The sequence below is a fragment of the Leguminivora glycinivorella genome, chromosome 1 (assembly GCF_023078275.1).
Source record: "Leguminivora glycinivorella isolate SPB_JAAS2020 chromosome 1, LegGlyc_1.1, whole genome shotgun sequence".
NCBI classification, from domain to species: domain Eukaryota; kingdom Metazoa; phylum Arthropoda; class Insecta; order Lepidoptera; family Tortricidae; genus Leguminivora; species Leguminivora glycinivorella.
Window position 1 is genome coordinate 32905061 of NC_062971.1, and position 27227 is coordinate 32932287.

Consider the following 27227-nt stretch of genomic DNA (forward strand, 5'->3'; position numbering starts at 1 on the left):
AATGAATTAATTCTTAATTGGGAAGGTCACCTCGGAGCGAGCCGCGTAGTTGGCCGCAGCGCGCGCGCGAAGCACTCGCGTACTAGAAGTGAACCGCTTCCTCTAGTTCGAAATCCGAATATAGGACTCGAAGACTTCGCTTAGTTGTACCAAGTGCGGGAGCCGCGGACTCTTGGATTATACCCATACGATAGTTTATTATATTCGAGATGCCGTTGTTGTACTTGCCCGAGAGAGTGGACATGGCGCTGTCGATCCAGTAGTTCCCAGGAGTCTGTGCTGCCGATGCGAGATGAGGGAAGTCACTTGGATGCTATTTTTGGTACGGACCCAAAGTTCATCTTTTGTTATTTTATAGCGCACACCAATCAGAAAACATGCGATGTTTTCATAAATAGGTGTTGTCTTGGTAAGAGCCGGAAATAATAAGTATTTTAAAACTTGGTAAAACTAATTGTGTCGCTTAACTTCAAAACTGGGTAAATCCATTCTGCTATAAGGTTGACTATCTTTCAGATCATATTATATTTTTCCCCTCACTAGCTCGGAAACACGTGTTTTGTCCTTTAATGCCAGCGGGTAAAAACGCATTTTATCCACTAGTGGAATTATCCACTATTAAGTTATTTTCACCACACCAACTGGTAAAGGCTTTCTTTGCTATTCGAAAACAGATAGCAAAATTGCATTTTATCCACAAGGGGGCAAAGTAATTTCATACAAATTTTAACTCGATGTCTTTATCTGGCTGCTAGATTTTACCTATAAATGATGATTTTGAATCATAAATATTGAATAAATTGATGGATTTGATTTAGTTTGATGTTTTATAGTCAGTAAAAATTGTTCGTGTTGGTGTGGTGAAAAATGTTGTGTTTCACTCGGTGGCAAAGTTTGTTTAACCTTTGTGGCTTGATACCTTGATCAACATTCCACTTTTTGAACCACTCGCTAAATATTGGAATCTTTCGCTTGCTCAATCATTTGGCCGTCCGGTTCAACTACTTTGCCCCATTGTAACAATAGTACATTACTACAGAGGCCGGGACAAAGCTGCCGCCGAAGACATATCAGCGATATTGGCGGGCAATCCCATTTCGCCGAGGTATGTATAGTGCTTTTCAAACATGGTATGAAATAAATAAAGTCTACTGAAAATAACTTTGGATGGCTGTATCTCCTAAACGGTGCGTCGTAGCGCAAAAATAATCAATTTTCGTTCCCCTTTGTCCCCTTACGCTAAAAAAAACAAAGTTAAAAAAAATTCAAAAAAAACGAAAAAAATTTTTTTTGTATGAAAACGCACCCAAAATCAAATATTGTCTAGGGCCCGTACCAGTTGCAGTCGGCACGTCTATAAAGCCCCTTATAGTTTTTTTTTAATTGGCTAAATACCTGGATGTTATGTCACAATTATCTGTGTTTGGAAATTAAAAAAGAGGACTTTGCCGGCCTTGGCCTGCAAGGTTTGTATGAAATTCCATTATCTATCAATCGTCCTAGCCGCACCTGCAACGTCATACTTCGCTGCCAATATAAGGCACATAACATCAATATTTCATACCATGTTTGAGAAAAGTAATTTGACTATGAATATAGCCAAAATGTTTGCTTTAAAATTGATAAAAGTGGATTAATCTAGTGATGAAAATGTTTTACCACCTGTGTGGAACTACTGGAAGCAGTGATAAACGCGTTTTTTGCGTTATACTTTCCTTGCTATATGAGGGGAAAAGTTTTGTGTTACACTCGGGTGCAATAGTACATTACGATACAAGTGCGTAAAAAAGGAAGTTCGAAACGAGTGGCGATAAATTAAAACACGACCGAAGGGAGTGTTTTAAATCGACACGAGTTACGAATTTCCTTTTCGCACGTGTATCGTACGACGTTTTTCAGTACAGATGAGCCTCCGAAGTTTCGACCTAGCATATAATGAACCACTTCTTGCACTAGTGCGTTTAAAAAACACCATCTGTACTGAAAATGTATTTTACTTCTCGTGTGTTGAACAACTCGCCAAGTTCAGGATTCTATTTTCGAACCACTAATTCCACACTCGACGTTAAAATACAACTTTGCACCCTTGTATAACAAATAACTATTTTATATATTCAACCTTAAAGCCAACCCAAAGCCATGGATTTACCCAGGTTTGAAGTTAAGCGACACAATGCGTTTGTTCTTTCTAAAAATTATTAATACTTACTGTAAAGTAACTGTGGTTATAAAACATCATTCATATTTTAATTAACAGAGTATATACTTTCCTAAATATATTCAAAAAATCAATTGAAGTTTCCGGAAGATAATTTTTTGCAACGTAAAGCGATAGGTACCTACGTTTAAAATATTATTTTAGGACACCTTACATAATAACTTACCTAATAGATAAAAAAAATATTTATTTACCAAACACAGCACCAAATGGAAATGTAAGAACTTATAAAAACTTAGTAAGTAAAATTACAGATGTGTGTGCAGTAAAATGGATAAGACTCGAGATGTTAAATTAGTGTTACCGGTAGTATTCGAGGATGTTAATAAAGTAATTAATTTTATCGGTATTGATATTCGTAACTCGTGCGATTTAAAACGACACCTTCGACCCTTCGGTCGAGTTTTAATTGATCTTCACTCGTTTCGAACTTTTTCTTTTCCGCACTTGTATCGTTATGTACTATTTCGTAAATTCCAATTCGTCACACATAATAGATATGTCTATTCATTTTCGGTTGTTCTATTTTTAGTTGTATCACGAGTAACCTATTTTTACACTATGTATGTTGAAATTATATGAAACATATATGTCAACTCCAGCGATAGCACTACGGCACGTTGGCAAACCTCTAACTACAGTTCTTTGTATACAAATAATTATGTAGGTACATACTCGCATATAATCTTATGAACCTCGAAAACCTCGGCATGGAGGGATTTCATCCGACCTACCAGTTAGGTATATATTGGGTTTTTCATTTTTCCCCTCACTAGCTTGGAAACACGTGTTTTGTCCTTTAACATTTTATCCACTAGTGGGTAAAGTAATTTGACCTTGAATAAAGTCAAATTAACTGCTTTAAAATTGATAAAATTAGGTGAATCTAGTAATAAAGATGATTTACCACCTGTGGAACTACTTAGAAGCAGTGATAAACGCATTTTTTGCGTTGTAGTTTCCTCGCTATACTTAGTGAGGGGAAAAGTTTTGTGTTACACTCGGGTGCAAATGTATTTTACTTCTCGTGTGTTAAAAAACTCGCAAGTTCAGGATTCTATTCTCGAACCACTCGCTTCGCTCGTGGTTCAACTATAGAATCCTTTCACTTGCTCGTTTTTCAATTCCACACTCGGCGTTAAAATACAACTTTGCCCCCTTGTATAACAAATAACTATTTCCTAAATTTACCCACATTACATAATTATTGCTGCGTTATGGACAAAATGAAATTCTTTACGCCTAACCTAACCCACATCTCCATGCTCTAATCTAAAGTGTTTAATTTTATTATGTTAGACTGGTACTGCTGGGAGCTACCTACTTTATCTGCACAAGGTTCCATAATTAGTTAGGTACATTACAAGTTTAAAATCGGTTTGTTCAGCTGCGTCTATCCGATTATTGCCTGCTCGGTTACAATTAATTGCACAAAAGTATTATGAGGAAAACTAGCTTGAATATTTTGCAGGCGCGGGTTATAATAACTGTACAATAACATTCAAATGTAGGACACAGCTATATTGCTATATTTGACATTCATTTGCACTACATTCGCAAGGTCTTTAAACATATCGGGCCATGAGCACTCATGGGAATGGGACAAAGGACGTTTTTTTTTTAAATAGGTGCAATGTTCATATGCATATCCACTACAGTTACTGAGGATAGTGTGCATTATGCATATGTCCTAACTATAGTTTGGGTTTGGAGTAATTAATAGTTATTAGTTTTACAAGGGCGCAAAGTTGTTGTTTAACCGCACGTGCCAATATTGATACCGGAGCAAGCGAAAGATTCCAATATTAAACCTCGAGCGTAGCGAGTGGTTCAAAAAGTGGAATCTTGAGCGTTGCGAGGGTTTCAAGGCACGTAGGTTAAACAAACTTTGCCACCGAGTGAAACACAACATTTTTCACCACACCAACACGAACAAAATACTGACCATAAAACATCAAACTAAATCAAATCCAGCAATCTATTGAATATTTATGATTCAAAATAATTATTTATAGGTAAATTCTACCAGCCAGCTCAAGGCATCAAGTTAAAATTTGTATGAAATTACTTTGCACTCTTGTGGATAAAATGCAATTTTGCTATCAGTTTTCGAATAGCAAAATTGATCTTTACCAGTTGGTGTGGTGAAAAAAATATTAATTTCTACACTAATCAAAGATATAGGCAAATGAGGGCACACCTTATCAATAATCAGTGCGGTAGATTATGAAATATAGCCTTGGTCGGCAGTGCCCGCCGTGATCTAACCGTTGTTGTGAGGTAACCGCCAAATGTCCATTCATGGGCAAGGTGTCCCTTGAAACTAATGACAAACAGATAGTAGTTAATTACTAAATTCCATATTGTTTTTTGACAGCACTTGACATGACAAACCTTGTGACATATCTCGCCGTTACACGAAATCAATTTGATAGGGCGAATGCGTAATTTTTATGTTCAGAGCAAAATTTTAGCTGTGACGTAACAGTTTTCATTGTAGACATGAGATAAGTTACCTATTTTTGAAATATTTGCACATCTAGATTGAAAGCACAACCACGCTAACTAGGTAGGTACTTAATTGTATCCATAATACCCATATTATAAACATTTAATTATGAATATGAAGTTCCTTCAATGAGTGGTCGGATTAAATTGCAGAAGTGCCTTTACAGCGTTTAAACCTTAAGTGTAAATACTCTTAAACTCTCATAAACAATGGCGATTCGCTCTCGGGATAAAAGTATAAATACCTACGATGATTGTTATTGCGGAGTAAGATACTTCAATGAAGATATTAAAAATCAAAATGCTTATCTTCGTTTAATAAGTATTTTGTATCGGTATTGTAGGTACCTGGCTAATTAGTACTTGAGTAGGTACTATAAGTTGATATCATATGTTAATGTACTATTGACGTCAAAGTTAAGGGATTTCGCCTTATAACCCAATTATAACGAAAAGGTGCAAGGAAATTGAAGACACATTTGATCGTACACATAGTTTATGGAATTTCTTGTGAAGAAACAGAAACGTCTTTTCAGCAGAGTATGATCTAATTCAAATAAATATTGTGTGGTGCGATTCTGACGCTTTATGCCAGGAACGCAGAATGTCAGATTAGCAGAATGCCAGATTCGCAAAAAGTCAGATTCTCAGAATGTCGGATTCGCAGAATGCCAGATTCTCAGAATGTCGGATTCGCAGAATGCCAGATTCGCAAAAAGTCAGATTCTCAGAATGTCGGATTAGCAGAATGCCAGATTCGCATAATACCAGATTCGCAGGTTGCCATACTCAATGCCAGGTGATTACTGTAGGTACCACGCGATGGAATACTTACTTAAACAGAATAGGTAACATTACTTAATTCTCCCATTGCACCATTTCTTCGTATACCTCTAGATATGTCTCTGTGTGGCCTAATGGTTGACTGATAGAGAATGCCATTAGAAAATAACACTGTTTAGATCGTACCGTACTGTACATCGCTGTATCCCTGTAGCCTATGGACAAGATATACTCATCGTTCGCTAAATGCTCTGCGGGTCCAATACAACGATGCGTTTAGGGTGCTGTTGCGGCTGCCGCGGTACTGTAGTGCGTCCGGTATGTTTGCTGACGCTAGTGTTGACGGATTTCATGCCACACTTCGCAAGCGTTCTGCCGCGAAGTTCGGTAGAGTCCGGGGTAGCCGTCACAGCCTCTTAACTGTAGTAGCCAGTCGGTGTGACAGTTGCCTTTTGAGGCATTGGTGCTCCATGCATGTGAGCCAAATTAATACATTTAATTTAATTTAACATAATTTAATTTAATTTATAACTATAATATAAGTAATGTAATGTGATGTAGACCAAATGTAGACTGTAAATTTTAATTTAATGTAATGTGATATATGGATTTTAATTTTAATTGCCCGAAATATTTTTTTTTAATGCTTGTTGTAAATTTTACCTTTTACACTTTTGACGAAGACTGTGGTGAATTATAATTAGGTATGACTGATGTAGTTTGGACGAAGTTTGTTGCGGATGCTATTTTGTATCTACGCGTTTGACGAAGCCCGCGCTGTGGATTTCGATGATGGTTTGTATCTTTTGAATCTTATGGAATAAATTATTTTTCCCCTCACTTGCTCGGAAACACGTGTTTTGTCCTTTAATACCAGCGGGTAAAAACGCATTTTATCCACTAGTGGGTAAAGTAATTTGACCTTGAATAAAGTCAAATTAACTGCTTTAAAGTTGATAAAAGTAGGTGAATCTAGTAATAAAGATGATTTACCACCTATGGAACGCATTTTTTGCGTTGTAGAGGTAGTTTCCTCGCTATAGTGAGGGGAAACGTTTTGTGTTACATACGGGTGCAAATGTATTTTACTTCTCGTGTGTTAAAAAAACTCGCAAGTTCAGGATTCTATTCTCGAACCACTCGCTTCGCTTGTGGTTCAACTATAGAATCCTTTCACTTGCTCGTTTTTCAATTCCACACTCGGCGTTAAAATACAACTTTGCCCCCTTGTATAACAAATAACTATTATTTTATAGGAAAATTAAGTAATGTTACCTATTCTGTTTAAGTAAGTATTCCATCGCGTGGTCCCACTGGTCCCTACAGTAATCACCTGGCATTGAGTATGGCAACCTGCGAATCTGGTATTATGCGAATCTGGCATTCTGCTAATCCGACATTCTGAGAATCTGACTTTTTGCGAATCCGACATTCTGAGAATCTGGCATTCTGCGAATCCGACATTCTGAGAATCTGACTTTTTGCGAATCTGGCATTCTGCTAATCTGACATTCTGCGTTCCTGGTATAAAGCGTCAGAATCGTTATTATCCGATCCGATATCGGATGTCGGAAGGATTTCAAAGGCAAAAATCAAAGATGGCGGCTTAAATGTATGGGATATCGGTCCTACATCCGATATCAAAATGCTCTTACCCAGAATTGCACAAACTCGGATTTCATGCAGTGACAACCAAGTTGCTGGAAAATTGAAAATCAATTCTATAAATAATACATTTCTTTTACATCATTATAATCCTTAAGCTTTACCTTATTTTAACAAGTAAATAAAATGTATTCAGATAAATACAGCAAATGAAATTTTATCTTAGCAAAGGTCAATTTTATAACAAGAATTCTGATCAATTGTAGGTACTTAGTAGGTAAATAATATTCCATCCACGGGAGTGTCCTTATTTTTAAAGACTAGCTATAGTAATTTTAGCAGGACCAGTAAATACTAACTACAGGATGCTTAAACCCTAAAATGTCAGTGTGATCTTTATCAAACTGGATCGAGCGATGCGGCGCGCACCGCGCAGGGCGAAACTGGTATACTTCCTGTTACACTTTACTGCGCCCACATGCATGCGCCTGCGTGCCGATGTATCGATTTATGTTTTATTGCAGTTCAGACTGTAATTTATCGATCATCTGGAAAAATCCTTAGACTCTAGTCACACCTAGGAGACTGGCGATCAAATATATGAAAGAGGCGCGTTCCTAGCACACAGTCTAAGCTCGTGTAGGTGAACGCGTACCATGCTTGTATGAGTGAGATATGACAGGTCGACTGTTCTCGTTTTTGACATGCGGTAACTGTGAGGTAACCGAGAGGGGGTGGGCGGCAATTTCAGCGGGAAGGGGAGTGGCCATATTGTACGTTAGTACTCTTTATTATTTATACTGTGCTCTAGTCCAAATTCATTTTGTTAAGGACATATGGGTTAAGAGAAATACTCGTAGGTACCTACGTACCTGTGGTTTATTTTGCCCGGGACAAGACAAACGGTATGGAAATCTCTATACATAGGTACTTACAAATATTACCTACTCTTGCCATAGTGTTTGTCAACCCCATCTATATCCGTTTTTTAATTCTGACCACTTTTGTCACGATTGTATTCGAGTCATTGACAGGTAGGCCGAGTCGAATAGGGCCATACCTAACCTACTGCACTGACCGCCCGCATTTCTTTGTGCGGTGATCAAGTTCGTTATCATCGGCCGATTTATTTGCATGCACTTTAAAATACCGCACGATCTGGTAAATCAGAACTGGTTTCCCACCGCACCCCTCCTATCCCTGTCGGTGCTTAATGCAAACGCAGAAAAACTGAGACAAAGAAATAATATGTTACTTTCCGTTTCGACTCAAAAGGATCCTTTGCTGAAGTGCAATCAGAACTATAATTGTTGGCATTTCGAATAAAAACTGTATTGCACTTGAAGTAACCCTTGTGTGATTGAAGCCTTCTGTATTGAAAGCCACATATGTTCTTATTAATATGCTAAAATTGTGCATAATTTTGAAAATATTTCACATTTTTATAATCCGGAGCGTGTGACCTATATTATATTAAAAGTGAAATTTTATACCTACCTGTTATCGTTTGTGATAAAGTTTAAGTATGACAGTTTTAACGATTATTATCTTAACTTTTAGTATTGTAGGTATAATTTGACAGCTTATTGTTAAAATGAACACCTACGGGTATCGTAGAGTTTGTTAATTTTATTATACATATCGTCACTACTTTTAAAAAACCTCGTATCTCACGCTGTTCCTCAAAGTTAAAACGCAGTAAGTCTATATGCATTCCATACATATTACTTACTACAATTTTCTTTTCATTGACAGACGAAGATACAAGTTATTTTTTTAAAGTAGTGACGATATACCCTATGCATATTGAAGTTTTTAAGTTGCCCATCATCTTAACCTGTAGATAACGCAAAATTTACGTAAATTCTGGCATACGAGGACTATGCATATGAAGAAATTGCACCTATTTTATATTCTCCAGAAATACATTATTTACCTAGTATATTTAATATCTTCTATTTATCTAATACTAGATTTTGCCCACGTTAGAAAGAGACAAAAAGTAGCCTATGTCACTCTCCATCACTTCAACTATTTCCACTTAAAAAATCACGTCAATTCGTCGCTCCGTTTTGCCGTGAAAGACGGACAAACAAACAGACACACACACTTTCCCATTTATAATATTAGTATGGATATGTAATAGGCTAGTGCTTATTTCCGCGACTTAGTGGGATGATAATGATTAAATACTTAGTAAAAACGATCATATCGGTACCAACTGCAATCTGATAAATTCGCGATAAAGTTGGAGTTCAACTATCACATGCTCGATCTCGTTGTCGGCTGCACTTCGAACCTGTTGCGTTACATAACTGCACGAACCACGAAAGTCAATGTCACTGCCTCCGATATCGAAAAGCTGCAGTAAAGTTCAAATTGCGAATAATTCACAATAATCTCCACGGGCACAAGGGCCAGCACAGGGCGGCCTTCGAAGCCTTTTATACTATCGCAAGAAACGCTCTTTATCGGAAATAATTATGTTTTTAGATACGTAGTGTAATGCGGACCGCATCCAGCACGGCCAAGTAAAAGTAAATCGCAAGGTAATCCAGATACAGTGACGAGTGTACATCAAGAATCAAGATAGAACTGGGTTCTTTAGTGTCCTCCCTTACGAGCGAGGATATACAGATATTTATGTAGTATAATGTCAGATACTGTCGACGGGGATTATTCGAGGCAACGAGTATGAAATGAATAAACTATCGGCTCAAATCGAACAATTTTATCGGCTTTTCCTTATATTGTATAAAATTGTATGATGTCAAATTATTTCCAACGGCCGCTGCTAGCATTACTGTTGGACATGTCCATAAGATGACATGTATTTATGACAATCCACTCTGTCACGCACGTTGCCAATACTAGTCAGTCGTTGATGTCTTTTGTTCTATGATTTGATATCCATACTTCCATACTTAATATTATAAATGGGAAAGTATGTGTGTCTGTTTGTTTGTCCATCTTTCACGGCAAAATGGAGTGACGGATTGTCGTGATTTTTTAAGTGGAGATAGTTGAAGGAATGGAGAGTGATATAGGCTACTTTTTGTCTCTTTCTAATGCGAGCGAAGCTGCGGGCAAAAGCTAGTGATTTATATAGGAAAGAAAACGTTCGGTAAAACTGGCGTCTTTTCTATTTATGAAAAATAATAGCTGAAGTAGTGTAAAGTCAACCGAGATATTTGCGTCTGGTGGGTTAAATTGCGTCTTTTCTGAAGATATTTTCTAAACGGAACATTTTTAGAACTATTATCTACAACCCTCTACGTTAGATGTATGGTCACCAAATTTATATACGGCTATCTAATATTTTCCGTTTAGAAAATATCTTCAAAATAATAAAATTTATCTCACTAGACACAAAATACGTCGATTGACTTTATACTTATTTATGACGTTACATGTAAACATTTCTAATTTTTTCTTAACTCTACTAAAATTTTAAGCCCGGTAGGCCGGAGACGTCATTAGCCGAATTCTGTTAATAGACTACTTGACTCTTTTTTAAAGTCTGTCTTATATGATCTGTCCAGTTAACCAAAATAAAATATTACCATATTTTATTATGACCTAAAAACAGCAAAAAATATTTTTAAAGTATACTTTTACGTAATCAGGCGAAAACAACACAGTCATGTTAATCATTTATTCTGCCAAATTCGATATGAGCCTAGTAGCCTATTTACTTAAACTTGCTTTATACCTACTCTTAATTCTAAGTAATTATACCTACATTGAGGCTAGATCCGGATGTAAAGATAATAGCTGATAACAGAATTCTTCCTACGCTGCATTATCAATCCGTGTCAAGGTCGGAAAGGTGTTGTTACGTGAGTTGTACGTAATGACTCTCATTACTGCAACTATAATAGCTCTGATTGATAATTGGCAGTAGTGTTTAATTAGATACAATACACACTAGTAATTTATGAAAAAATCTGAAATAAAATCGACTCAAGCAGACAGGTCGCCTGATGTTAAGCGATCACCGCCGCCCATGGACACCCGAAACACCAGAGGTGTTGGAGGTGCGTTGCCGGCCTTTAAGATGGGTGTACGCTCTTTTCTTGAAGATTTGAAGGTCGTATCGGTCCGGAAATACCGCAGGCGACAATTATTTGGGTTATTTGGTTAATAAAATGGAATAATTAACATAATTCGTTTGTTTTTAAGGTAATTTATAATATTAATCGTGTTAGGGTCACTTGCACCACCGAAAATGGACGGTTAACCCGAGGTTAACCCACCATTTTATATGGAATTTGACAGATGACAGCCCACTATAACCTATGAGTTAAGCGGCTGGTGCAAGTGGCCCTTAATGAAGGAAATATTTACAATTACTTATTAGCAAACAAACAAAACGGTGTACTTACCTTGCTGTTTAATATTCTGTAAAAAAAGCTTGGATAGACCAATGGTACAATTTTTGCTGAATTTGCCCACAGTATTAACCGCAATTCTTAACATCTGAGAGCACTGGGCCGACAAAGTGGATGATGATAAGACTAACGAACCAAATGTATTTAATTAGCGGCTTACGCTCTATTTCACTCGTGGAATGAATCCGCGCCGCTCAAAGACGCCGACATCGATTGCTTAGTTAACTCATTAAACTTAATTCGAACATCTACAAAAGAATAATGAAAATATTTGTTTATATTTATCTAATGACTTGAATAACTTTCTACGCGAATGGCTACTTACAAATTTTAAATGGACGATGGGGCATAACTGTTGTCAATAATTATGTTTCTATGCTGAAACAGAATCATCCGAGCTACGAAAAAGCTTTCTGCGATTTTCCGAGTTTTTTTGACTTTCTAAGTATTCGCGCAACCCTTTTTCATTATAGAGCCAAAATATAAATAAAGTGAAATATTCCACTATCCTTATACCTTCATTAAAACAATCAAGCAGGTAATTACCTCTAATAACCCCAACATATTGTATAACTTGTTTAGTAAAACATTCATAGTTTGATCTCATTAATTCGTAACTATCATTAGCGAAAGTAGCTGAAGTTTAATGATTTAGTAAAAAAAGGCAATTAAACATATCTACGAGTACAAGTTCTTCATCTGGAGTAAATAATATACAGGGTGGACCATTGTAACAGGAGCAATAAATAAATAAACCAACTTTTATTTCATTCCCAACGTTTTACGTTAACGCCGATACGTTATTTGCCGATGTTATAGGTCCCACAGGTATGTACCTAACTCGTCCCTTTAAGCTGTATGCTTTGAAGAACTGATGAAAATAAAATGCGTAAGTAATAATATCTATCATGAAGCATGACACAATTTATATACGTAAGTGTGTAAAACCAGAAATATATGACTATTATCAAGACGGGATTTATTCTCATGTATGCGGCCACTATAGTATGAAGAAAATTTGGGTCAGGCTTTATATCATGTATACCTACTTGGTACATGTATATAGTTCGCGCAAAGTGAATAATGGTTGGTAAAACGTGGTACGAAGTCGAGACGGGGAGGGTTATGCGTTGCGACCTTCTGGTTTTCACTGTCACGGCGTGCGCACATGTTTGCCATTACAATTGCTAACAGAGTGCATGGCCCGTAGACAAGTCGCCTATCGCTCAGTTGCGTATTGTTTGCCACGGAACGTTAGCGGTTGATGGCTTGCCTACGGGCCCCAGGGCCAGTGGAGTGGAGGGATTTTACAACGTGCCATTAATTGTTAAGACTGTATCTTTAGGAATACCAACTTTACCTACCCATATAGTCAAACCTTGGTGTGGATAATCGTTCTTATCTTGACTAAAGGAAGCTTAAAATGGTTAGAGACGTACAGTAAGTTCAGCACAACATTCAAATACCGCAATGTAACTCACAAACGAGTTCTCGCATCATAAATGGGCCCTTAGGCGTGCGCTCGAGGCGGCTTCTCGGTTAGCGATGGCGATAGCAGCAAAGCCGCGGACAAGCGTTCTGAAGGCGAACTATCACTTCCTCACGACGCGTGTTCTAGACTGCATACCAACTGGTGTCAAATAAGTTCTACTTTAATAGAAATAAACTTTTTAAGTATGTACGCGGATAAATTGTTTTTGATCTGTATATAAATAAACTTTCAAATCATAATTTTTTTTCTATTTTGAAATGTTTACTACCTATAGTTTTTATGAGTAAAAACTCTGCTCACAGAACATATAGTAACTAACTAGGTAGTCATCGTCATCACTCGTCATACTAATATTATAATAAAGTCAAAAACAAAATCTTTAGTATTTTCTTGATTTCTGTACGTTTTTCTATGTATGTAGATAGAAGAGCTAACAGATCCGGGTTACCAGTTTAATCTATTTCATCCAGTCACACGGGGTGGGTGCATAACATTATTCCTTGTACTTACGCTGATAATCTGGGGACCGATTATTGAATTTCGTACGCACTAATTCGCCGTTCGAAAATGTGTGAAAAACGACGTAATGCTATTTTTGACAAAGGACGGCTAGTAATTTTAAATCTAGTGCTAATGACCACTTGTTTTCGATACCGATAGAAGAATTTAAATCGTTAGTAATGGAGATATTATTGAAGGAAATTCACGAAATCGAATGATCGACATTCAAAAATCGGCCCTGGTATGGCAATACAGAACGGCGGACACGGTAATTAACAACCCTAAAAGTAACCCCCTATGTGCACGGATTTCCACGAATTTCGCAACTGTCCACACAGTCTTAATTTTTTAAGATTATGATTTTTTTCAGATTGATCTGACGGATTGCAAATAATCTGAATTATAAGAATGTGTGTTGCAAGGCAGTCGATATAATTTTATAAGATTATGATTTTTTAAGATTATGAAATTTAAGACTATCTGTTGCCGGCCTTAGGTTTTATTGACCATCCGATACTGACATAGATGAATTGTAGACGTGGTAATAAAAGTTTGATTGTGTTTTAATTAGAACAATAATAAAATATACATAATCGTGCATCAGCTACAGTGGGCGTGTTACGCTGTTATTCCCACCACAAGAATACCAGCATAACTTTGTTTCCGATTTCTCATTCTTGCTACGAAAGTCAGGGTCAAGTAATACCAGTGGCTCTAGTCGAGATATAATGGTGAATAGACAGACTGACAGCCTTCTAAGGTCGAGTGACGTTGCTTCCGCTGTCGGTGGGTGTACTGGACCAAATATTAATGCGCTCTGTCAGTTGAAATGCTAGTTTTTGCTACACATTCCAATGATGGAGTGATTTGACGACGTTATACTTGTTATGGTCTAAGTGGGTTATTTTGTGTTCATCCCACAAAAAATTGGCTCAGACAACATCGTTTTTGCTACCCTGTCTGTTCATGAAAGTCAATAGGTAGGTATCTAATTTTTTTTTTTTTATGCTGTGTAAGGCTACAATCTTGTTGTTCGATGCAAGCGAGCGAACGAGGCAAAGACATACTTAATGAAAAAACAAATAAATATGTAAATAAAATTGATTGATACACATTATTATCAAATAAATATAGTAGGTGTCTGCACATCAGAGAACAGTAGATACTTTAGATACGTAACTTGATACGCTACCTACTTGTGACTACTGACTGTTGAATAGTTTAGTGCAATTAACGTCGGCCGTGTTATGCTCCTAATGACTATGCAAACAACTGCTGCTTACATAATTACTGTAACATTTTCCACAGACGGCTAATAGCTTTAGACTGCGTCTGATCACTGATTGCAAACGTGAGACATTGTGGTTACAGGTACATAAGGGGCTTTCCGCCTATCAAAATATCGATCACTAGACAATTGCCACAAGGAGAAGAAATTAGAATCCGGCTCAGGTACTTAGCAAACGTCAAAATTGCTTACAATAACGACAATAGAGTAAACGATTGTGACGTGTTGACTAGGTTGTACCAACATAAGCTTTGATCTGTGACTTTATCAAAAAATTGTAGGTAGGTGTTTCAATTGTAAATGTGCAAGAAGCATCTAGATCAAGAGCTAGCCAACTTTGTTGCAATTTGCAATCATAAAAACCGGCCAAGAGCGTGTCGGGCCACGCTCAGTGTAGGGTTCCGTAGTTTTTCGTATTTTTCTCAAAAACTACTGAACCTATCAAGTTCAAAACAATTTTCCTAGAAAGTGTTTATAAAGTTCTACTTTTGTGATTTTTTTCATATTTTTTAAACATATGGTTCAAAAGTTAGAGGGGGGGACGCACTTTTTTTCCTTTAGGAGCGATTATTTCCGAAAATATTAATATTATCAAAAAACGATCTCAGTTAACCCTTATTCATTTTTAAATACCTATCCAACAATATATCACACGTTGGGGTTGGTATGAAAAAAAATATCAGCCCCCACTTTACATGTAGGGGGGGTACCCTAATAAAACATTTTTTTCCATTTTTTATTTTTGCACTTTGTTGGCGTGATTGATATACATATTGGTACCAAATTTCAGCTTTCTAGTGCTTACGGTTACTGAGATTATCCGCGGACGGACGGACGGACGGACAGACAGACATGGCGAAACTATAGTTGACTACGGAACCCTAAAAAGTACCTAGATAATAAATATTTTTTTATGTAGCAAAACGACATTAAAAGGGCATTCTGTCTACCAAATAAAAAAGAATACAGTGCTCTCCAAGCATTCAATAAAAAATAATAAAAACCAGAGGCGTGTCCTTATCAGACACAATCTACAATATCTACATGCTTATGACAATGACAAGGCAATGGTCATGACGGCACTTTAAAACCAGGTGCCCATTGGTATAAAATTTACCTGTTTCACTTAGAGGTATAAAATAGACAGTGGTTACCGGCAGGCACGTAAACTAAGTGTAAATTATAAAGTTATAGTGCGTGATCTTGCTTCAGTTTCTGCGCGTGCGGCGCTGATTGTCGCGGCAAGGCCGCGGCGGTCACTGACGCCGGCGCGGCGCTACCGACCATTTAATTTAGTGACCCCAAGTTTAGGTAGGTAACTAATAATTACATATGTATACCCACTACGAAGGTGCATACTGCATACCCAATTCTTGAATGAATCCCATTCTGAAAGTGTCCACTGTCCAGGATGCACTAGTTTCCAACCCTTACTGACTCGGCGGTGTGAAGTTAACGCAATGCACACTTGGTATAATTTCTTCACGTGTCAGGTAGCAATACCAGTGTGCGTAGCCGAATGCACAAACGCTCACGAAACGTGATAATATCCCTTTCGTAGCTATCTAAGTATCTCTATCGCTCTTGCGTATTGGCGCGACAGAGCAAGACTACATTTCTGCGGCGTCTCGGAGGTGTTTCGCGTTGCAGGAATGCCATTCGGCTACCCAGAACGCCGATAATATATTGATCACCAAGTTAGGAGTGTCGAACACGTGAGTCTCGATCGGTGTGTGCATGGTGTGCATGCGCATGCGCTATCTGTCGCAAGGCCGCGGCGGTCAAGGACGGCAGCGTAGATCGTAGCGTAGGTGGGCTACTCGCTACGTACTCTTGATCAGATAATCTAATAGTTCACGATCAGATCTGCTAATACTTACTGTAGTTTAGTACCCGTCTAGTAAATGGCATTCACCGTATAGTCTGGTACGCCCACTTCTTTTACTTATGTGAGTATGGAATCGGCGTGAACTAGTATTTAGGCATTATTCTTCCCTAAAGGTGATGTTATACAGGAAACACAATTGCCAGCAATTCGTATACCATTGCAGCGTTTACTCCATAGTTAGTGGTGCGTATTGAACAAACGCGGCATTGTATGTGGATTGCTGGTAATAATTGTGTTGCCCATGTAACAGCACCGTAAAATCCATTCGCACCGATTTCTCACAACTTGTGTCCTTATTTTTTCTCCCTGATTAATTTTTACATTATAGAAAATGCAGGTACGTTTGACAAAAACAGATTTCATACAATTTTTGAAAATATTCCTCCTAACTAGAAATTCGAAAAGCAAAGACCGATTTCGCACCCTTTTCTTGTTAAAGCATTTTCTTGTGCACTTCACGGTGTTGGCGACAAGGTCGCGTCGGTCAACGACGCCGCCGCGGGCGCTACTCCCGGACCACGACACTCCGACACTGGACAAGTGGACAGCGCCCACTTAATTGTGGACTTAATCACCTAATAAGTGGGGCAACACCCGGAACTAGGTGTGCTTTTAATGTGGCGTGAAGACGCAAAAAACGCTTAATAAACCACGAGAAGTAGTCATTTAGGTGCTTAAAACACTACGTGCAGATATAGATACCTGCCGACACTGGGAAAGTGGACAACACCTACTTAATTGGGAACTTAATCACCTTAATAAGTGGGGCAACACCCGGAACTATGCACTCTTTTAACGTGGGTGAAGACGCAAAAAACGCTTAATAAACCACCAGAAGTAGTCATTTAGGTGCTTAAAACACTAGGTACAGATACATTGTGTTGTAACACTTGTAACCAAAATAAACAATTTTCAATATAGGTATCTTCCGACTCTGGACAAGTGAACTACACCTACTTAATTGTGGACTTAATCACCTGATAAGTGGGGCAACACCCGGAACTATTCGTATTTTTTAAGAAAAGCCGCAAAAACTGCATCAACGAGAAGTACCTACTAATTTGGGTACCACTTAAAACACTAAAGTAGTTATAGACTCAGGTATATACCTATTTGAGTATTGCAAGTTTTTTTACTTACCTACCTACCCCATATCCACCTAGTACATTAAAATCAATAAAGAGAATATGGTAAAATGTGACCAATTAAATTGAAATTCTTAGAATATGGGTGTTGTAGATAGTGGTAGTGGTACACGTCATGAAGAAGCCAGCAACAGGAAAATATTTTTTATCCTTAACCTGCAACTAGATCATCAATGATGCGGTGAATTGTAGTATTCTGCAACTCGGTTGACTCAACCATATTACCGTTGAAAGCGCGGAAAACCCCGAAAACCTTGCCGTCAATTAATCATTTAAATCCTTGCATTTGTCTGTTATGCATTTTTTTGTAGGTATAGATACTCGTATGCTATAGGAGTAAGTCGTTATTATTTAGGTACTGTTACGAAAACGTTAAAAACGAGGCTTTATAATTTCAGTCAATTAATACTTATTTATATTTTGCTGCCAGATTATTTTACAACAGATGTCTCGAAGGTTTACCTACCTACGAGTAAATACATTTATAAAGTAGTCATTTAAGTAACTAGTTACACGCTCAATTTTAAAACTATCAAAGTTGCCCCAAATATCCTAAAACCCTCTTCTACTCGTCATAATAAATTTAAAACTTGCCTATTATACTTAAGCGTTGAATTTATATAAATACCTACTTTAAAATTGAAATAACCCGTTACTCATCCGTGATTAAAAGATAAAATGGATATCGTCTGCGCATACCAAGAGTAAACTCCCTTGATCGAAATATAACCTCAGTTAATGTTTTCTTAATGAATAATCATTAGGTACAATCAAGCACAGTGCCTACACGCAAACGTAAAAAGCAATTAGACAGTTAAATCGTACAGTTGGGTTAATATTATGTTGCACATAATGACCAATTTGACAGCTAATCAACACGGTTTAACACCGATAGCACTTCAGTTAGGGTTGCCAGATGGTCGGGATTTGGCGGGATTATTCGGAATGTTTTAAGGGTATGTAAATGTCAGCTTTTTCTGGACGGCTCAGAACAGCGGATGTCATTCCAAATCTAATGAAGAGCCCGTCTGGGAAAATACCTCCACAGTTTATAGAAAACCGCAGCCATATAACGTTTTTCTGCTCGTGAGAGCACACCGAGAATGCAGACTGTTAGTGCATTTTCACATTATCCGATCCGATATTGGATGTCGGACCGATATCCCATACATTACAGGCGCCATCTTGGATTTTTTCTATTGAAATCCTTCCGACATCCGATATCGGATCGGATAATGTGAAAATGGACAGAGTCAGCAACACGCATGGAGTTGCAGGTCAATAGGTTAAGGAGATAGCTTACCATCAGGCGAGCCGTGCGCTTGTTTGTCACCAAGTCAGTACGCTTGTTTATCAGTCAGAGACAGGTCACCTGAAAAACAGTTTTAATTAAAACATTTTTTTTGTTTTCTGTACCTTCCAAAGTCAAATCAACCCCATAATAGGGTCATTCGATCTGGCAACCCTAACTGTGCGCTTACGTCAGCATTTTACATATAAATCCACTTTCAGCCGGCCAGGCCAGCAATGCCAGCATACCTGGCCGGTCGAGCCGCGGTTACTTTTTTCTGACAGTAATTGTTCAACACGCATCCGCCTCGTGCGCACAGAACTGATGATTGTTGTAATTATAACTATTGATCTTCGTGGAAATTGTTCTTAACCTGAAATGGGCGGAATGATTTGTTAATCTATTCTTAAACGATACGTTTGTTAAAGGACTATTAACATAATTATATTTTTGAAGTCACTAGGTACTACTAAATAGTGTAGGATGGGGTTATTGATATATAATACATGTATCTACTGCTTAAACTGTGTGGTAATCGTAAAGTTATAAGGATTCATATTGCGGGATCTAATAGAAGTATAGTATGAATTTTTTGAAACGAACGTTTCTAAACAAAGGCATTGTTCCTTTTGTGTTGAGCGGGAGCTTCTGTTTAGGCACGTGCTAAGACAACAAGTTAGTTTAAAAAGCAACTGTATCCTGATAATTGTAAGGTTCAAATCTGTGCAGTAGCAAATTTGAGATAGATTGTTTTGGAAATGTGAAGCGATAGACCACACCGGTATAGTTGCAAGTACACAGCGCTTCTAATACATACTTTGATACTTGGTGGTGGTGGTGTAAGTAATGAAACACGTAGGTATATCACTGTTATTTTTTATTAATGATTTTGTTAACAATCAACAATTATATATAGCAATATATAAATAATTAATTACATAAATATTAGGTACAAGTCTTGATATATAAAATAACATAAATAACTAAACAAACCGTAATTTAAATTATTAGGAATGTTTGTCTAACAATTAGGAATATAAAAAAATCAATAAAAAAAATTAAATTGTAATAACTACAGTAAAAACAAATAAAATAAATACTTTAGTTACATACAATAAATCTAAATTTCAAAGTATAAATAATACAGTACGAAAAAAATGTGTATGTCTATAGACTTGTACCTAATATTTATGTAATTAATTATTTATATATTGCTATATACAATTGTTGATTGTTAACAAAATCATTAATAAAAAATAACAGTGATATACCTACGTGTTTCATTACTTACACCACCACCACCAAGTATCAAAGTATTAGAAGCGCTGTGTACTTGCAACTATACCGGTGTGGTCTATCGCTTCACATTTCCAAAACAATCTATCTCAAATTTGCTCCTGCACAGATTTGAACCTTACAATTATCAGGATACAGTTGCTTTTTAAATTAACTTGTTGTCTTAGCACGTGCCTAAACAGAAGCTCTTGCTCAACACAAAAGGAACAATGCCTTTGTTTAGAAACGTTCGTTTCAAAAAATTCATACTATACTCTATGACCCAAATGTCAGTCAACTTCACCAATTATTGTCATATTTATAATTATTTATTTATTGTATTTTAATCGTTTTTGTTAATTAATTAGTAAGTAATTATGTAAGTGTCCTAATAGAGTATAATCATCATAAAACCAGTATACATATACATACATCCCGATAACTAAATATTTAATATAAATTATGATGCTTCACCGTCTTCACCACTACAAATAAAAATTAATTAGGTCAGCAATTCCCGTCAACTTTGTACAATGCCACGTCAGTAAATTTTAATTGATCCTATTTTGTTACCAACATTTAGTAATATAATTCGACTTTCGTAAGATATATACAGGATAATTGTTATAATTAAGAAAATATAGATACTAGATTAATGACGAAATAAAACTTAATAAAATCTCAATTAATCAACAAAATCTTGGTAACAAAATAGGAATTAATAAAAACAAATTTAACTTTTCCCTTAATTTTTGTACAAGGTTGACGGGAATTGCTGAGGTACTTAAATCGGATGATTCAATATGACGCGCAAATTCGACAAATTTAACCTTTAATGGCATAATAATACGAACCAATGCATGCGTCTTCGTGTTTGACCCGATCTGGTACGTACCTATTTTAACGTAAAGGATTTAGGGCCGGTTGCATCAAACCGTCTGTCACCGTTAAAGCGTTCGTTAAATTTTATTGTATGGGAAGTTCCATAGACGTCTGCTGCGTGACGATGATGTGTTTGTCAAATGTGGTTGATGCAACTGGCCCTTAGAAAACTAACAAACATGCCTACGACTACAACTTTATAGTTACACCTACTTAGTTGTTTCATTTTTTTTTGTAAGAATGAGTTTTTTGTATTCTTAGTATTACATATTCAAGGTCACTTGGTATGATTAAGACCAACGTGCAACTTCAGGTAGTGAGTTTGCAAAATCTAGCATACTTATTTGGTTCAAGATTATAAATAGTTTAGTACTGAAAAAAAAAACAATGCATTCAATTGAATCAATACATTATTCATCATTTTTATGACAAAGTCACGCAATAAATAAATAGGACGTTAAGTAGATATATTAATTATTGAAGCAATTCAGTTTTATTATGTTAAGTACTTTGTCTAAAGCTACAGGGCAGACCTATTCCATAAATAATCTCACACATGTTTTGTTTTCATTACAGATTCTTCCGTTGGTGATTGTGACTCCGCGACCAGTGCAAGACCACAATGGAGAAGAGGAAAAAGTCGATCTCAACCCTCCCAGCGAGCTCGACCACGGCGAAGATGAAGTGATATCCGTGAGCATCACGTCCTCCGTCGCGGTCGGCAGGGGCAGGAGCAAGCCGAGGGAGATCCTGGAACCGGACGACGATCTGATCGCCCACGAGTCCGCTTCAGTGACTCCCGCCATAGCAACCATCGAAACCACCACTCCCAGCAACGAAACTCACGAAGAACCAGCACCCACCTTAGCTGGCGCCAATATAGAGTTCATCAAACAACTTCATTCGAAAAAAGAAGCTCGAGGAACCCATCATCTAGAACAAGTTCACCCATTCCAGTTGCAGATCAAACATCACACCACGAACGACTCCGACGCACACACGAGTCACGCAGAAGTAAAAGAAATCACAGACACTCACGAAGACATTGCAAATATACCATTAGGTAGATCAGTAGCTCTCTCGCCACCCTCGCAAAACTATATCCAAGGTCTATCACTCGGTGAAAGGGGGCAGGGTCCGAGATTGACAACTGTTAGTTTTAATATACTACACAACACGCCCAAACCGATGTCTAATTATAACGAGCGCAAACCGACCCCGGCGTTTCCGGAGCGGCCTGTATACAGCGAGCAACCGAAAATATACAGCCAGCCGGCGCAGGTGTACAGCGAACCCGCCAAGTTTTACAGCGAACCGGCAAAGATTTACAGTGAGCCGGCGAAAGTTTACAGCGAGCCAGCAAAAGTATACAGCGAACCGGCGAAGATATACAGTGAACCCGCCAAGTTCTACAGTCCCCACGCCTCGCTGAATCTGCCGCCGCAGGAAGCGCCGGTCCCTACACCGTGGCAGGAAACACAAACGTTCCCGTCCACAGTCGTAGATGCCGCGACGAGCACAACGACCGCACAGCCGGAGCACGGGCCGGAGAAGAACTACGAAGTGGACGAGAAGGACAGCGTGCTGACGGACGGTCAAGCGCACGGGGTGCAAGAGGGCGGTCAGGAGTGCAAGGACGACAGCTGCAAGGTGGGGTACGTGGTGGAGGGGCGGCAGTACCGCAAGTACCGCGTGGAGGAGCGCACGGCGGACGGGTTCATCGTGGGCGAGTACGGCGTGGTGCGCAACGAGGACGGCGCGCTGCGCGGCGTGCGCTACACCGCCGACGGCGACGCCAGCCCCCGCCTCATCTACGACGCGCTCATGAAGTTCCTGCAGCTCTGAACACGCATTACGACACATACATACGTATTACTCGACCAATTCAAATATACTGTGTGCCGCTGTTCTGTCTTGAACATTCTTTGTGAAACGATTAAAAAGTCAGTTATCCAAAAGTAGTAGGAACTTAATCATAATAATCATTAGTGGAAAAAAACCGTCTTTGCTCAAACAAAACGCTTCTATAAATTATTAAGACTGACCCCCATTTATGAGTTTTATATCCGCTGTTTTGCACACATGATGAATAAAATGACCCTTTGCAGACTTCGAGGTTCTAGTGATGGAAAAATAGTTCCAACTTATAAAAGTCAATCTAGTTTTTTTTTATACATGGAATGTACATTGTATTGAACATAAGGCCTTATGAGGAACTCGATATCGTCCACATTCAGGAGGTAATAGCTGTTTTATCAGTGAGCATGTAGCGTATTTATTTCACATTAGGCAGTTAGGTATTGGCATTTGTAAAGCAATATTACGTAGTTCGCCTTGTTTATAACGTTCATTGATTTGATTTAAAAATTGCACAAACATTCTCTCTCATAACTATGTAAAACTGTTATGTGAGCATACGTTATAAGAATTGTGCCATTTTTTAAATAAATAGATATTTAAGTAAATAATAAATAGACAACATTTCACATGTTTATAGAATATAATGTAACTTATTAGTGAAATCATACCTAACATTCAGTCGATTATGATTTGTCATGAAACTTCATTTTTTAATGTCACTGCCTTAGACTAAGATAGCCGTAAGTAGGTATCTGTGCTAGAAATTGTGATCAAGCAGGCAAGTACGGTCGTCCGATAAATGATAAAACATGTGGCCGTCCCTATCGTCCCAGATGTTTTATCACTTATTGCGCGACCATGCTTGCCTGCCAGATCAAGGAAGCGATCAAATTTAAATGTATCTTTCTTTTTTCTTCCCTAAACACACTGATAAAATAAGTAGGTAGTTTAAGTACAGTCAAACGAAACCAATAAATATGAAAGAACGAGTTAATGTTTTCTTTTCCCCAGGATGTCTATTAGAGTCAAACCAATCTGATTCATGGCATTAGCAACGGGTGTGCCAATAACTGTCATCAAATTCCTATGAACAGATGGATGCAGAACATACACATCAAGATGATGAGACACTTTCCCATTTTGTCCTATCCAACTTTGCAAAGTTGTGTTAAATAGAGTCTAGCTTAAGGGCCCATTTGGACGGCACGAGAACTCGTAAACTAGTTTTAATACATTGCGGTATTTGATGGCTGGGCAAAATTGTATGTACCAAACCTCAACACTCTCAACAGCCCGCAATATAACGAAAATCGCATGCGAGTTCGCACGCCGTCTAAAACAGGCCTAAATGTCAGAACTACAAAGTATTTAAATTAAACACAAACACAAAGAACACAAAGTATTTAAGTACACACGGATATTTATAGGAATTAAATAAAAACAATGGCATAGGGAGTAAAAATTAAATTTATTAATACAATAAATGATCATACTTAAATAGGTAGGTAGGTAAGTTATTCTAGTGAAATTAATTTATGTTTAGGTAATGGTAGAATTAATCACAAGCTTACAAAATGATATTAAACATTTTCATTAAATACTATTTAGATGGGAAAATCAGCTAATAGATAGACAACAATCAGTGCACAAGCGAGCCCATGATACTGAAATGCAAATGTACGTTAAGTAGGTACCTTAATAATTATTTTTTCTTCAATAATACCTATAAAATACATTCACATTCATGTACTCGCCTGTACCAAGATTTCATATCTAGCTTCAAAAATAAAACAAGAACTAACTCTTTCATTGTAACATTTTGCTAGTCTTTCAAGACTCAATTCCTTGAATAAACAAATAATCATTAACTGAACTCATTGATAGATGCAACTAGGTTTTACGTAGTTTTATCATGCAAACATGAGAAAACTACTAACCCACTAGAACCTACTGTAGATCCAACTTGTAATGCTGGAACACTAATTTAATGAGAAATAATATGGGCTCCATAGAGCCGTTGAATGGCTCAGGGGTCCGATATCACGGGTATAATAGCCTTATTACTAACTTGTTTGTTCGCCGAGGTTCCGCCGCCCCGCCGGCAACTTAGGTCCGGAAGCCTTATCCTAAATATATTATTTTCAGTAGTTTTCAACCTGACACCATTTTACTTTTTTTTTAAATTTTAGTCGGCGAGTGAGACCGATTCGCTCACACTTTATTTTTTCCGTGTTTAAGAATTTCACTATCTGCCAGATCCCATGATAGGCCACCGACATATACATACAAGTTTAACACGGTTGCGTATTAAAATTGTATATGTCGCTTCACTACACACAGAATATACAGATGTAGTACGAAAATATTTGCCTACGTATTGTTACGGAAACGTACCGTACGAACGTGTCTTGCCATTTCAGTCAGTCTCAGTACAAGATGTACTGACATTGACTGAACTAGCATGACAAACACGAACGTTTCCGGAAAATACGAAGGAAACCCTTTTCGCACTACATTTGTACCCACAGTTTAAAACCGGAACCTTACTGAAATGCACTTCTGAAAAGAACAGAGGCCCTTTAAGAAGTTAAGCTAGAAGTTGATTGGTGGCATAAGGCGTAGTTGATAACCACTGAGAATAACCTTCTAAACAACCAATTCAACAACAAATTATCTACGCGTTTACCTTCATAAACCGATTAACGTTAACACCGAATATATAGCAATGAATTTACTCTAACAGTTTACAAACAATGAGCTTAAGTACGTGACATTTTGAGCTATTATAATTAAAGGTTTTTAATTGTTAAAGTACTTATCGCACAATGCGATGTTTGACTTATATTATAATAGTTATAATTTCTCAAAACGCAAACAGTATAGTTTGTTACTTATCATTAGGCTTAGGGTGAGTTGAAGATATTGTAAAACAAAAACAACGTCAACATGCAGGTAAAACCTCTTGACGATAAATGTTCGTATCTGTACGTATGTCGTTCGTACAAAGCTAATTAACAACTCTCCCTAAGCTACTCGTACAGTGATCAACTATACATCCTAGTAACTCTAATAAATATTGGTGCAATTTTCGAGTTACTTTATCTGAAGCATAATTATTATTCTTATTACCTAGGTACATTTCGATTATTTATACTTTAACAATTACCGATAACACTCTCAATTCGATGAACATTAAAATTTTTATTAAAACTCACAATCGGATTAATATAAATAAAAAATATTTCCTCTCATCTACCGATATATTTGAAACAATCATCTGGCAACATTTTGTGCATGATTGCATGTAACAATTTATTTAATTGGAAGCGCATATACCTAATCCGTATTGAACTTTTGAATAACGTTTATCTACTATACAACGTAGCCTCGTACACACAGACGTCGATTTAATGCTAGTCTACGAGACTGAAATCTTGACCATTATATTGAAACAAAAAGCTCAATGTTCGTTGTAAAACTGTATAATGCTAGTGGGATATCTGTCATGTAATTCAAAATTCGGTCATTCCGATTGACGGACTTCCTTTGTATAACGGGTTTGATTAGTGTGGCACGTTTAAAAACTCGTGGACATCCTATTTCATTCTTACTTCTCGGTCTTGAGTTTAATTGATAAATTATCCATGTTCGTAAAACAATAGAAATCTGTGTTTAAATTACTTACATTAAAACCGAGTGTTCAATATTCAGTAGGTAATGCTCATTAGGCCTAACAAAAAATTGACACTAGAAATTGTTGTTAGTAGATCAATTATTAATAATAATACAACATACACTGGGAATCAAAATTATGCAAGCCAACGCGCCAATAATGTATAACCGCTGTAGTCCAACACACATACACATTAAAGCATAGTTAACATAGTATTGGCACGCGTTTAGCGACGAATAAAAAAAATATATTTAAAAATTAAAAAAAACTGATAATCACATCTTAATTTTAATACGTTGATAACTCTATATTAGAAATTTGGTTGATCTAACTTTTTGCGTTTGTAAGTTATTGATGATGGACGTTGACCGGCGAAAATGCACTGTGAACAAATACGTGAAAAATCCCCTTGGTCTGGGTCAATGAT

The 27227-nt window shown here is 37.3% G+C and overlaps 1 protein-coding gene across 1 annotated transcript; it reads left to right on the forward strand.

The window, feature by feature from the left end:
- The first annotated feature begins 59 nt into the window (after positions 1 to 59).
- Positions 60 to 24116, forward strand: LOC125232577. Its single transcript, XM_048138303.1, has 2 exons — positions 60 to 322; positions 21844 to 24116. Exons 1-2 carry the CDS (start codon positions 293 to 295, stop codon positions 23110 to 23112), a joined length of 1299 nt encoding a protein of 432 aa, XP_047994260.1. The 5' UTR covers positions 60 to 292; the 3' UTR covers positions 23113 to 24116.
- The last annotated feature ends 3111 nt before the right edge of the window (positions 24117 to 27227 follow it).